General features: G+C 36.6%; 4 protein-coding genes across 4 annotated transcripts; all 4 read right to left on the bottom strand.

Annotated features, from left to right (window-relative positions):
• Positions 1 to 269: 269 nt before the first annotated feature.
• C922_00419 (cytochrome c oxidase assembly protein subunit 11) lies at positions 270 to 959 on the bottom strand (the record flags this gene model as incomplete). The annotated part of the gene is made up of 1 exon (XM_008816035.1): positions 270 to 959. The coding sequence occupies one exon, from the start codon at positions 957 to 959 to the stop codon at positions 270 to 272; it is 690 nt and encodes a 229-aa protein (XP_008814257.1).
• A 1,118-nt stretch (positions 960 to 2,077) lies between these two features.
• C922_00418 (hypothetical protein) lies at positions 2,078 to 4,864 on the bottom strand (the record flags this gene model as incomplete). Its single annotated transcript, XM_008816034.1, has 1 exon — positions 2,078 to 4,864. The coding sequence occupies one exon, from the start codon at positions 4,862 to 4,864 to the stop codon at positions 2,078 to 2,080; it is 2,787 nt and encodes a 928-aa protein (XP_008814256.1).
• An 877-nt stretch (positions 4,865 to 5,741) lies between these two features.
• C922_00417 (hypothetical protein) lies at positions 5,742 to 9,962 on the bottom strand (the record flags this gene model as incomplete). Its single annotated transcript, XM_008816033.1, has 1 exon — positions 5,742 to 9,962. The coding sequence occupies one exon, from the start codon at positions 9,960 to 9,962 to the stop codon at positions 5,742 to 5,744; it is 4,221 nt and encodes a 1,406-aa protein (XP_008814255.1).
• Positions 9,963 to 10,410: 448 nt separating this feature from the next.
• On the bottom strand, positions 10,411 to 10,800 carry C922_00416 (hypothetical protein; the record flags this gene model as incomplete). Its single annotated transcript, XM_008816032.1, has 1 exon — positions 10,411 to 10,800. One exon carries the CDS (start codon positions 10,798 to 10,800, stop codon positions 10,411 to 10,413), a length of 390 nt encoding a protein of 129 aa, XP_008814254.1.
• Positions 10,801 to 12,387: the final 1,587 nt, after the last annotated feature.

The following is a 12,387-nucleotide window of genomic DNA, read 5'->3' as shown; positions in this document are numbered from 1 at the left end:
CATTTTGGAAAAATCCCGCAACTGGAATGTGTAACGTGGAGGATAACACACAAGACAGATGATAACTAAACGGGGGAAAACAGAGAACCCCTTTTTTTTTTTTCTCTTCCTTTTTTTTTTTTACTTATATTTCCACATTCACCGACAAATAAGCACATGCCTTATGGTAAATATAGGCCAATTTTACGTCCCATTTTCAGCGCGAAAATGAAGCCGCTTTTGAAAAACTGCTACATTTGTAGCACACTGCTCTACGAGCATGGCCCAATTCAAATGACTTGAATTTCGGGTTTCTTCCTCGGTGCGATTGCCCTTGAAAGGTGCTGATATTCTTCGGGGATTTCCGAGTCAGACTCAAAAAAAATATACGACAGGGTAATTTTCTCCAAATTTTTTAATCTAGAATCATTTAAAATGTCGGGATCTATGAAAAACAGAACTGGCAAATCAATTTCTTCATTCGCATTTAGCATCTGTTCTTCAAAACAAAAGCACTGAATTTTATTGAAGTATAAACCTGCCTCGTCAGGAAGCACATGGTAGAGAGCTATTCCTATAATTGGTTTGTCAAGCAAATTTTTTGCTTTATAAAATGCTAACACCGTTTCCCCAGGTTTTACAATTATTTTTTTCTGTTCTGGTTCGAACACCCATGGCATATTAGACTGACTCGTAAAGTTTACTTCAATTAATCTGTTCTTATTATTTGCGTTTTTCTTCTCCAAAACTTTTCTGATGTCGATTTTATTTTGTATGGTTCCACCGTATCCAGTTGATTGGCAAAACAACTGGTACAGTGGGACGAAGGCAAAGGATAATCCAAGCATGCAGGCGGATAGGGACAAATATAAGTATGGGGTTTCCAATTTTTCTTTCTTTTCTAACAGGGAGAAATTGTTCTTCCCCTTGTTTGTTCTGTTCATGATCAGCCTGCTCAAGATCCTTTTTATGACGCTCATTTTGTTCTTCTTCAGCTTTGGGTACGTCACAGGGAGGGGCTATGGCAGCTTACACATATACGTATTTATCTACTTACAAAAAGGCGGCATACGTATATGGACTACATTTTTGCAACTTTGGGAAATCCTTCCTCCCCACCTTTTTAGGATAAAAAAAAATGGCACGTATGTTGTTAAATGGTACTATACAACGTGTGCTAAGCAGCCCTGTCACTCATTCTCCAACGACGATCAACGCAGAAAAAAAAAAAAAAATAGAAAAAAAAACGAACCATTTTGTGCTTATTTTGCCTGTTTCCATCGTTATGCTAATGAAGTGTTTGATTTGGGGGGCATTTTGCCCACTCTCACAAAAAGCACAATCAGTTCCTGAAGCTGGTATTTCTAATAAAAGAGTAAAAATTAAAAACGCCTTTGTATTTTTAGCACCTCCCCAGGTAGGAAAAGGTTTCTACAGCGATGTGAGAAGAAATAATAAAATCTCCACATATATTAAAGGGTGATTTCAATTTTTTTTTTCCTTTTTTAGGCCATTTTTTATGATATTTTTTGCACCTTTTTTTTTGGCGGAAAAGTCCCTTTCGGCAATAAAAACGAACCGCACACTTGAGCAATCACCAACAGAATTGATAACCACATATGTATAGATAATGCCATTTGAAGTTAAAAATTGTCGAGGAAAAATGTATCACATTTTGAAAAAAAATTGGGAACACAAAATGGGGGTTCCTTGAAGTGCGTAGGAAAAAACCAAAAAGTAGGGTAAGCAACTGCGCCAAAATGCCCCTTTCAAAATTGTGAACCAAAAAATGTATTACATCTGTGCAAGGCTGCCAACCGGTAGATAAGCGCAAAGAAGATGTGATTTGACGGAAGCTCCAAAGGAATCGCTCTGGTGAAAGCTCATCGAAGTTTTTACAAATAGTAACACAAAATTTTAATCATTTGTGCAACGTTTTGATGGTTACATACGGGTGCTAATAGGTAGAGAAGCCTCAGTATGCGCCGCTAAAATCACCCAAATGTACGCCCCATTGTTGAGACTCCTATCAATGGAAGATATATCCCCCATTTGCGCTCTCGCAGTTATGGAAAAGTGCAAATGCGGCCCCAACCCTTCAGGCTTCCATCCCCGCGAGCTTCATACAATGTCTATTGGAAAAGTAAGATGGACATTCAGTGATCAGCCATAAGGGATCAATAACAGATGCGTGTCTCACAAGAATTCTGGATTCATTATTCGAATAAGCATCGGTGTACACGATAAACTTCCTCCTTCGTTGTTCCGATTCGTTCAACACAGACAGCTGATCGAGGTACAATAACTCATTGGCACCTCTCCCATTTAAGAGTTTATACGAATTATCACTTACGACTTTCGAAACGTTATAAAAGAAGGAACATATTTTTGCCTTCAATATGTATTCCACATTATTTGACTTCTCCATCTCTATGCCGAAATTATGCAATATTCTTTTTAATCTATAAAAAAAATTAATGGCCTTTTTAACCGATTTATAGGCTAAAAAGTTATCATAGCAAAACCTTTTTCTATCCTTTGCTTTCTCAAAATTTTGAAATACATTATAGTAACTCAAAAGGTCGCTTTCTTCAGCCATCAGAGGTAATCGCATAGCTTTCACTCTATTTACATTTTTATGGTTAAATAAAAAGATGGGTTCGTTAATTAGCATGCTTACAATAACTACCACTTCGTACACACATCTGTACTTTATACTGTTTAGCAGAAATATGCTATACTTAAATTTTAGGGGTAGATGACAAATCAAGAGACTTAACTTCTTATCCGTTACATTTCCATCCATGTCCATGAGTTTTAAAATGTAAAGCATCTCGAAGCATCTCCTCAAAGCTGTCACCATTGGAGCAGTGACAAAATCGAATGAACAGACATTCTTCATTCCTAACGTTTTTAAAAAAAATATGTTGTAAAAAATGTCCCTTTTTAATATTTCCGGTATGCAACTTTCGTTCATTCGATTCAGGTAATCATCCTCGGTTATCAATCGATAACAAATGGTGTCACTGCAGACGAATCGCCGCTCTTCACATTTGCTCCTACTGCACATTATGGTGTACTTGTTCGTCACGTTCAAGTCGTAATCATATATTTCATCCTTCTCGAAGCATGGATCTATGACATATTTCACATTTTTTACCTTTTTATAAAAAAATTCTGAATCTTTTAAGATAATAATTTTGTCCCGTAACTCTCCCCAATCCGGGTCATCTTCAGGCATGTCGTTCACAACTGCAATGTTACTATTTTCGATGCCTCCATTTTGCAACCCCCTCTTGACCACATCTATTTCGTGTTCGTTATTTAAAAAGAGAAGAACATTTTCTCTGCTCCTTTTTTTATTTCTAAATAGGTTACTAGCTAAAACGATACAGGTATGCAAATAATTTGCACATCTTTTTTTCAAATAGTAAATATCGCCGCTCACCGGCTCGCTCGTTTTGCTTCCTCTCCTTTCACCAGAATTGCTCTCATTACAAATGTGAAAAACGAACACGTTAATTTCTTTGTTGACTTTTCCTATCCCTTCTGCGAACTTTTTCCACTCTTCCAACTTTTTACTAATTTGGTCTTTTCCATTATGAGGTAGATTTCTGCAGGAGGGGTTCATAAAATCTGCGTCATCCTTCTGGTCATACATCATGCAATGTTTCGCCGAATATTCGTATAGCGAATTTCGCACATTTCTTCCTTTTTCTTCATCCGCGCGAGAAAAATCCAAATTTTCACTATCCCCTCGGGCTAGGCATTTTTCCTTATCCCCTTCATCGTTGGATAGCGTGTTGCTCCTACTCCTCACGTAATACTTCTTCCTACTTATTAAATCCTTCATTTTTTTATTTTTTATAGAGAAATGTTTTTTCCCCCCTATATCACCTGTTCCATAATTTCTGCGTTCGTGTCTATTCTTATAAATGTGGTACTCTGGAAGGGCATCTTCGTTCTCTTCCAAAAAATCATACACCCTTCCTTCATTCTGCGTGTGCAAACCTTTCGACTCACTTCTATGTATCACCCCCTTTGCTGAGACATATTCGTCCGTGTCCTTTCCATCCACTTTTATGCCTCCCCTTTCGTCAATTTTTGCTACGAAATGCTTTCCCCTCATTGCAACGCTAATTTGTCTTCCCTTGTGAGAATGACCAAGCGACTTCTCACCACGCACTTGCGCTCTTCCGTCATCTTCGTTTTCCCGATGTTCCATTCTCGCTTCCCATTTTTTCGCATTGCTAACATCCCTCTTATGGATAACTCTGTGGTGTTCCTCCTCTTCAACCACGGGCGGGGACTCTACATGTGGCCAATTTGGTGCACCCTCATAGGAACTAAAAAAGGTAAGTACGCTTCCGATCAGGCAGTTAGAAAATATAAAAATGACCAAATCGTTTCGCTTCAAAAGTATCTTCTTCAGTAGTGACAGTAGCAAGTCGGTCTTTACTAGCCTCCTATGAACATTTGTTAAAATTATAACATTAAATTCAATTAGAAGGGGATCGAGTAATATTTTCTGAAGCAGTGTTGCTTCGTCCAGGAGTGCAATTTTGTCATTTTGGTGAGCAGTTTCCTCCTTCTCATCATGATCAATTAACAGTGGAGTGAAAAAATCACTCAAATCGTAATCAATTAAGTCATAGCAGTGCGGGAAAATCTTGTCCGAAAATGAAATGCACAATTTGCTCTTCTCATTTAAGGTGTGAACTTTCTTTTCGTACAGAACCAAAGCTAGCTTTATAAATTCTTCAAATTCCAAAATGCCAATTACAAAAAATACGTTATAAATTTTTAACAAATTTGTTATGTCCCTTTCGAATTTTTCAAAAAGCAGCTTCTTTTCATCCCTCTGGAATATTGCATAATTTTTCATATTTGCAAAAGTACTCTAATAAAGCGCGCAATTTTATGTAGATGGAATTTTCCGTGTTTCTCAGTGTGGCTTCATTCCTATGCTTACAACAAAAAAAAAAAGTTCATTTTTCTTCCATCATTTGTGTAATTATGCCTGTGCCTTTTTTTTTTCTTTTTCTCTTCAATTTTGACCTCAACTATGGGGGAAATGCATGGAGGTGTTAATTCGGTTGCCTGACAATTTAAAAGTACTGCTCGTATAAGTACTTACCAGTTAATGATGTGATGAGTTCTTTTTTTCACTTTTTTTTTCTATTTTTTCTATTTTTCCTTTTTTTCTTTTATTTTTCCCTTTTGCGCCACTGCGCTCGTGTGAACCTCTTCGCGCCCCAAACGCCTTAAGCTAAACTGTGCCCATTTTGTAGGATTAAGAAAGTTAACAAAATAAGTTGACAAATTTTGCAAAATCTAGAATTGCAAACAGATCATATGTTTTTAAAAAACGAGGAATGCACATAGTGTCATAAAAAATAGAAACATATACGCAACATCTTGCTGGCCATTTATTTCTTTCACAAAAAATTGTAACATTTAAAAAAAAAAGAGGGGCTTTGTTTAGCGGACAAATTAGCAGTTTATGCGGCTTATCCTTCTTTGGGACATATCCCCATGTTTAAAAGATACTATGGTAGGGTGCAAAAAAAAGTACCAAAAAATTGGGAACTCTTTTCTGCACATATTTTGGGTCAAGAAGAAAAAAAAAACGCAACGGGAAAAGGCCCACATTAAGATAACGTGCACAAAAAAAAAAAGGGAGTTTCCACTGCACTAATCCGTCCACACCTCACACCCCAGAGCGTGTCCTTTTATCTGCCCCTCTTCACGCATCATCTGCTTTAACTTAAGTGGAAAATAAACTGCAACTGCTTCCTCATAAGCGATGCTAAGATGTTGCGATCGGCCCCAATCTCCTTCTTAGTTGCTAAAATCTGTTGATACACCTTGTCAAATATCATGTTCGATTCGTTTATTATCGCATTTTGTTCCTCCACAAAGTTTACTTTAAAAAACAAGTCGACCTTTTCTATAGGTATTACCATGGTGTTTATTTTGTGCTTTTTAAGTAAATAAAGTTTTTGCGCGAGAATGTCCACATCGTTCTCTCGGTACTTGTCAGAGGGGCTACTAAACATGTTGTCCTTATGGTCAACACCGGGGTTACTTACACTCTCTCTATTACAGCGGAGGATTCTGTGCATATTGTGCGTTCCTTCCGAAAGGTTCTTTTCTTCAGTGAGTAAAACGTCTGTAGTGCCTTGGTTCACATTATGCACGTCTGACTTGCTACCAATTCTCGACACATGAATCATTTTGTTCAAATTTTTCGATGCCTTCTCACCTTTTGTAAAAACGATGCAGAATTTTAAGGCCGGATAAAACACATTCAACACAAGCAAATCATCAATTTCGTGATTTTTAAAAAAAACGTTGGGGATATTATTAATCTTAATCTTTGTTATCTTTAATTTATGCAATATTTCGTAGAACTTAATTAGGTCGTAACTGTAGGCATGCTTTTTTTGCTGCAAAAGGAAAACTTGCTTCAAATATTTTAGTACATCGGCGGGGTGTTGGAGATGTCCGCTATCCTCCAAACAAATGTCTGTTTCTTTTTGCATCGTCATTATCAGTTCACCTTGCTTTACACTCCTTCCAAGAGGGTTGCTTAGGATGTCGTTCATCGCATCACTGGGTACATCGCTTCGTATCCCATTCTGTGCACCTTTCCTTTCCATCCCTTTTAGGCTCGTCTCTATTTCACGCTCCAGCAGGGTCTCACCAACACGGTAGCAAGGAACTCCATTTGGCTGACTCTCTTCGAAAAGTTCCACCTTCTTCGGCAAGTTTCCATTTAACCCTACCCCACCTCCGTGACGCAGTCCTGAACTGTTCGTTCCCTTTTTTTGAAAAGCGTTTCTCCCTTTCCTTATGACTTTCAAAAATAGCAGAGGGTAGTACACCTCCAAAAATACAACACAGCAGTAAAAAAGAACTTGTGTTTTCATATTTTTTAAAATCTTATTAATATCGTCGAAGCATATGTCAAAAAGGGGAATTATCAAAGGGTCGTATATCTTCCTATGCTTATACGAACACAGGCATAGCAATATGTCTAACGCGAAAATGGAGTTGCTAACCATTTTTATGTTGTTCGTTACAATGTCTGTTAGGGCCTCAAAAAAGTTGAGGTGAAAAACTCTGGACATCCATATGCTTCTAAAACATAGGGCTATTTGCTTTTTCGAAAAGTTCGCATTTCGGAGGATCCTATAAAACAGCTCTGTATGTAGCTCACCAATGAGGTAAATATTTTTCCTTATGTTTATGCTGAAGAAGATTAAATCTAATATTTCGCTGGTTGTTAATACTTCCAATTTTACCCTCAAGTATTTTGTGCACATAAGGTCCCTTTCCACATTTAGCTTACTACCTTCGAATTTTATATCTTCCTGGTTTGGCTCAATCATAGAAGCATCCTTACATCCTTTATGTTCGCTCAGCAGTGGTAGGCCCTTCCCTTTCTCCCTTGTTTCTACCTCTCCCACAGCAAGCAATACCGTCTCGTTATTTTTTATTAAAAAAGAATAATTGTTACATTTCCATGTGTCCATCCTATTGCGATTATCGGATGAGACCCATGCCGCTTTCTCCTCTACTCTATTTTCCCCTTCTTTTTTGAAAAAAATAAATCGATAAATTGGGAAAAAATAATCCTTCCTGCAATATTCAAATAATTTGAACTTGTTTATAATGTGAATTAGCTTAAAAATGTAACTCATATTGAGAAGTGGGGGGGAGATACTTTCCGCAGACGTACTTTGCTCAAACTTCCTAAAAAAATACAAAATCAGAACGACGAATATTTTTCTTTTCTTCCTAGTTATTAAATACTCCGCATTTTTAATCAAATCTAATGTTTCTACCCACTTCAAGGAATGAATAACCCTCTTGTAATGTTTCAAAAATAGCTCACAAAATAACGTATTGCTTGCATCAAATCTTAGCTTATTGAGTAAGAAAAAAATTTGACAGAAAAAACTCGGCTGTATATTATTAAAATTTAACAGAACTAACTTCTTTAGTAATATTTTTTTTATCACTTTGTTGTGACTCAATAAATCGGACAAGATGAACACACTCTTGATGCTACTTTCCAATGTGTTGTTTTCGAAATAAATTTCAACCTTTTTTCTCATGTAAAATATTAACTGTTTATTGTACCAACTATAAATGGAGCTTCCCAAATCCATGTTCTTTACAATGAAGTTGCTCTTAAACAGGGAAAGAAGCAACAACACATTCTTCACTTGATACATTTTTAAAAATTCTGCATTCAGCCATATGCTATAGAACAAAATATTTGTACTCCACATATTCATATATCTCGTTAGGTACATCGTTTGCAAAAATTTCAGGATTCCTTCACAGTCGCTCAAGATGAAGAAATGCGTCATGTTTTCAAAAAGGAGTTTCAAATTACGCTTTGTGTTTACGTGCAGTTTTAGAAAACATTCCTCATGGAAGAAGCTCCTTCTGAGCGGTGAATCTTCTTCCACGTGGGGCGTAAACCCATTTGTCCGTCTGCTATCACCCTCACACACTAACATGTTTCCATTTTCCGTGTAACTTAATCCCTCACGTGGGAAACCCATTTCTTCAACCTTAGCACTAACGGGTGCATTCCTTCCACCAATATCATATTCCCTGACTTGAATGCACCTGGATAACGAAGCATCTCCTATTATGTCCTTTATTACGTATTTTTCTACATTCCTATTGCTCAGAAGCAGAGTGAAATTTTTTATTTTCCTTTCTCTCAAATGGTCCTCTTCTAAAATGCCCTCACATAATACTCCTATACAATCCAGAAGGGGTAATATGTTGTCATTCATATAGGGCAGAAATGAAACATAATTACTCACCAATTTGTTTACTAAGTAAAGCTGATTGAAATATAGGCAAATGAAGTAGCTATGATAATTTGTTCTGTTGTCAATTTGATTGTACTTTTCGCAAAACTTCTCTTCATAGGGAAGTTCTAGAACTTCTTTACGCTCATAACTGGGTTCCTCTACAAACGTGGGCATTTGCCTTGACGCCCCTCGACCTCCCATCACACTTTCTGCAAGATAAGAATTCACATTTTCAATCCATTCTCTAATTTTCGTCTTCTTTACATATAGCATGTATACCTGGGAGAGGTCCAGTAGGTCCACGTGGTTCTTCAGCCCACTCAACAGTAACAACAGTCTGATCACATTTTTGTTGTTATTTTTTACCAAATCGAAGATCTCCTCATTTGATATATTTACGGTGTAAATATTTTCTGCCCTTTTCTCTTTCTCCTTAGAAACAAATGGAGAATTTTCCAAAAGGCTTAATTTTATAAACAAATGGCAATAATTAGACAGGAGTTTCGAATCGAAAAATTCAATGAATGGGAAGGAATAATTAAAAAAATATATTACAAACTTGTTGAGGCAGAAACAGATTTTAAACCAACAGGATGTTCTTTCATATGCGTCCAAATTCTTATCAATGAAAACCAAAAACTTCTTTATCAAGTCCAAATTTCTTGTGACGCATTCGTGTATCTCGAATGCATTGCTGTTTTGGCAGTTGGTGATATCACTCAGTTTAAATGTTCTCCTCTTGTTTCCAGATGGCCCCCCTTGTCTCTCTAAATTTTTTAAAGAAAAATGAAGCAAATCGTAGAAATTGTTAAACTTACTTATTAGTGCTTCTTCGTTACTTTCCACCTCCTTAATTATCGCTAATTTATCATCTTGATCAGAAATTTTTTCCTTCTCGAAAATTTCCTTCACATCTTTATCGTTTATATAAAATTGGAAAAGTTCTTCTTTCAAGTGATTCTTCTTAAGAATAATATTTTCATGAATTTTTTTTAAAATTTCTTTCTTTTCATTTCTTGAGTAATAATTCAGGTTCTTTAATAACTTACCCGCACCTTTTCTGTTGTACTTTTCCCTGATTCCTTTATACTTGTGATGAACGCAATTACTGTAGTGCACTCTCGAAAAGAAGTCTTTTCTCATCTTCGTTTCTACGTTTAGAAGTTGTCCACAAGGGGAAAATATGTCGAAATAAGGACTGGATGGGGGAAATTGTGGAAGGGGAAATATGGGAAAATTCTAGACCTCACTTTTGTCTATTCGTCCCCTTTTTTTTTTTTTACAAAAAGGGAGAGCACTCAAATGGCACACATGTGTAGGCATTACATTATAGTCCGTTCAAATTGGTGAAAAGATAAAATGAGAGAGCTAACACATATGTTGTACTTCACTACACCTCTTCAAAAAGGTTTCCCCCATCCCTCTTCTGCCGTCTTGCTTCTTAACCCTCTTCATGGTTAAACAGATTGGGGGTCACATCTGATGCAATTACGTTTGGCATTTTTATTTATCTTGCACGGTTATTGCTCAACCAGTCAATTTTTCGTAATTGTAATAAAACTGTTCTACCCCCTCCCTTCTGCTAGGCGTCCTAAATTTGATAACTAAAAAACAACCAGTGCAATTTTAAGTAATACACGAAATTGTTAAATGAGCTGTCCTTGCTAAAATATTCATCAACTTTACTGTCATTCAATATTTCCAAAACGTAAAGGCAAATGGGAAAATGGACGTAAAAAACATATGGCTTGGTTCTCCAATAATTTAAATACTTCAAATAATTTAAAAACCTCTTATCACTAAAGTATTTGTTTTCGTACAAATACTTAATGTAATCAATGTTGCTGAGCGATTGCACAAATTCTAATTCACACTCAAATCTTAGTCTGTTTTCAAATGGGCCTTCTCTATAATGTTTATGTAAAATTAATATTCTTTTATTTTCTTCTCCTTCCTTTTTCTTTAGCGCTTCGTTTTCCATTTTAATACGAAAAGGGGCGCAGCAAAAATGGGGCAGTAAAGGATAGGAAATATAATCATATGAAAAAGGTCAGCGCATTTGCCAAAATACTTACACAAGGGGGCACCTCTCAGCGTTGTGCAAGTGTTCCCTCATCATTACGCTGCTGCAAAGTTTTAGCTTCTGTGGAGGGAGGGTCAGATAGAGGAAGTGTTGTGGTGGTGAATGAGGGGCGAGTGAAGAAAACTGTAAAACACTTTCACAAAATGGGGGAAAGAGTTTTCCTTCATAAAAAGCAGCTCATTCGAGATTTACCAAAAAAATCGTTAAAATGGAGTATTTATTTTTTCCTTACCTATTCGTAATTTCGTTCAATATTGATGACATTTTTTTTTTTTTTTTCCCCTTTGTGTGATAGCTTCAAAATTGTACTCCATTACATATGTGCACAAGTTCTATGCGTTCGATTAAATTTCTGTGGAGCCTACACTGATACAAAAATGTTTAGCAAAAAATAGGAGATAAAACTGAGAAAGCCAAACTGGGAAAATATATTAAAATAAATACAAATGTGCGAAATAAAATGTGGTACGTTCATTTTTTCGACATAGAGTAAATCATCTCGCTATTATGATATTCCCCCTCTGTGCGTTGCTCTAACATTCCGAGTTGTAACTGAGGAGAAAAAAAGCGACACCGAAAAGCAGCCCCAATTATGCTGAACAATTAAACATAACATCCCAGTCATATGCACAAAATAAATACACATTGTGATCATGAAAAGGATAAATTATAAATTGCAGAATTTGAGCATACCACTGATGTCGAAGTTATGCATATCAAGTTAATGACATATTCGGGTCCATTTCAAAATAACACTTTTAAAGCCCACCCATGGGCAAGGACGAAAAAAATATGCCATAAGAACAAACCGATCTCTTGTATGTAGGGCCAAAGGTGCCGCTACACGAGTAACGTGTTTGCTTTCCTCACGGTACATACCTTAACGCAACATTTTTTTTCTTACTCCCCGGGGTGAATTTCCCATGTTTCTATAACACCACCCAAATGCGTGCACGATAAATACCCCTCAATAACAAGTTTCGTCTATTTCGCTTATATTATTGCGAGAGGCAGTTAGCATATCCTCCGCTGGGAAATGACACCATATATAAAAGCAAATTACCTCCATTTGTTCCTGTTTTGCAAAATAATGCACTGTGGGAAGAAGTAACAGACGGTTGCTTACTGGGGGAGTACGCTTGAATGTGTCGTGACTACGGGCTCATGCTAGTATATCGATGAACATACAAGTAACAAAGTATAACACTTATGTGTATATATGCATATACGCCCATATGTACGAACCTCCCCGTTCTTGAACCAAAGAAACATGCTTCGTATTAATTTAACCACATAGTCTCTTCATCCATTCGTTTTTGCATTCTTATCGCAATTTTTAAATATGAAAAATGATTCAGCAAAAAGGGGAAAAGGCATGCTGGTAAATACTTATGTAAACACCCAGGGAAGCACTTATGCAAAGCAAAATAGAAAAAAAAAAAAAAAAAAAAGCTGGGTGTGGTGGCTCATGCCTGTAATCCCAGC

The sequence above is a fragment of the Plasmodium inui genome, assembly GCF_000524495.1.
Source record: "Plasmodium inui San Antonio 1 unplaced genomic scaffold supercont1.1, whole genome shotgun sequence".
Lineage (NCBI taxonomy): Eukaryota > Apicomplexa > Aconoidasida > Haemosporida > Plasmodiidae > Plasmodium > Plasmodium inui.
This window is presented reverse-complemented; position numbering and strand designations above follow the sequence as displayed.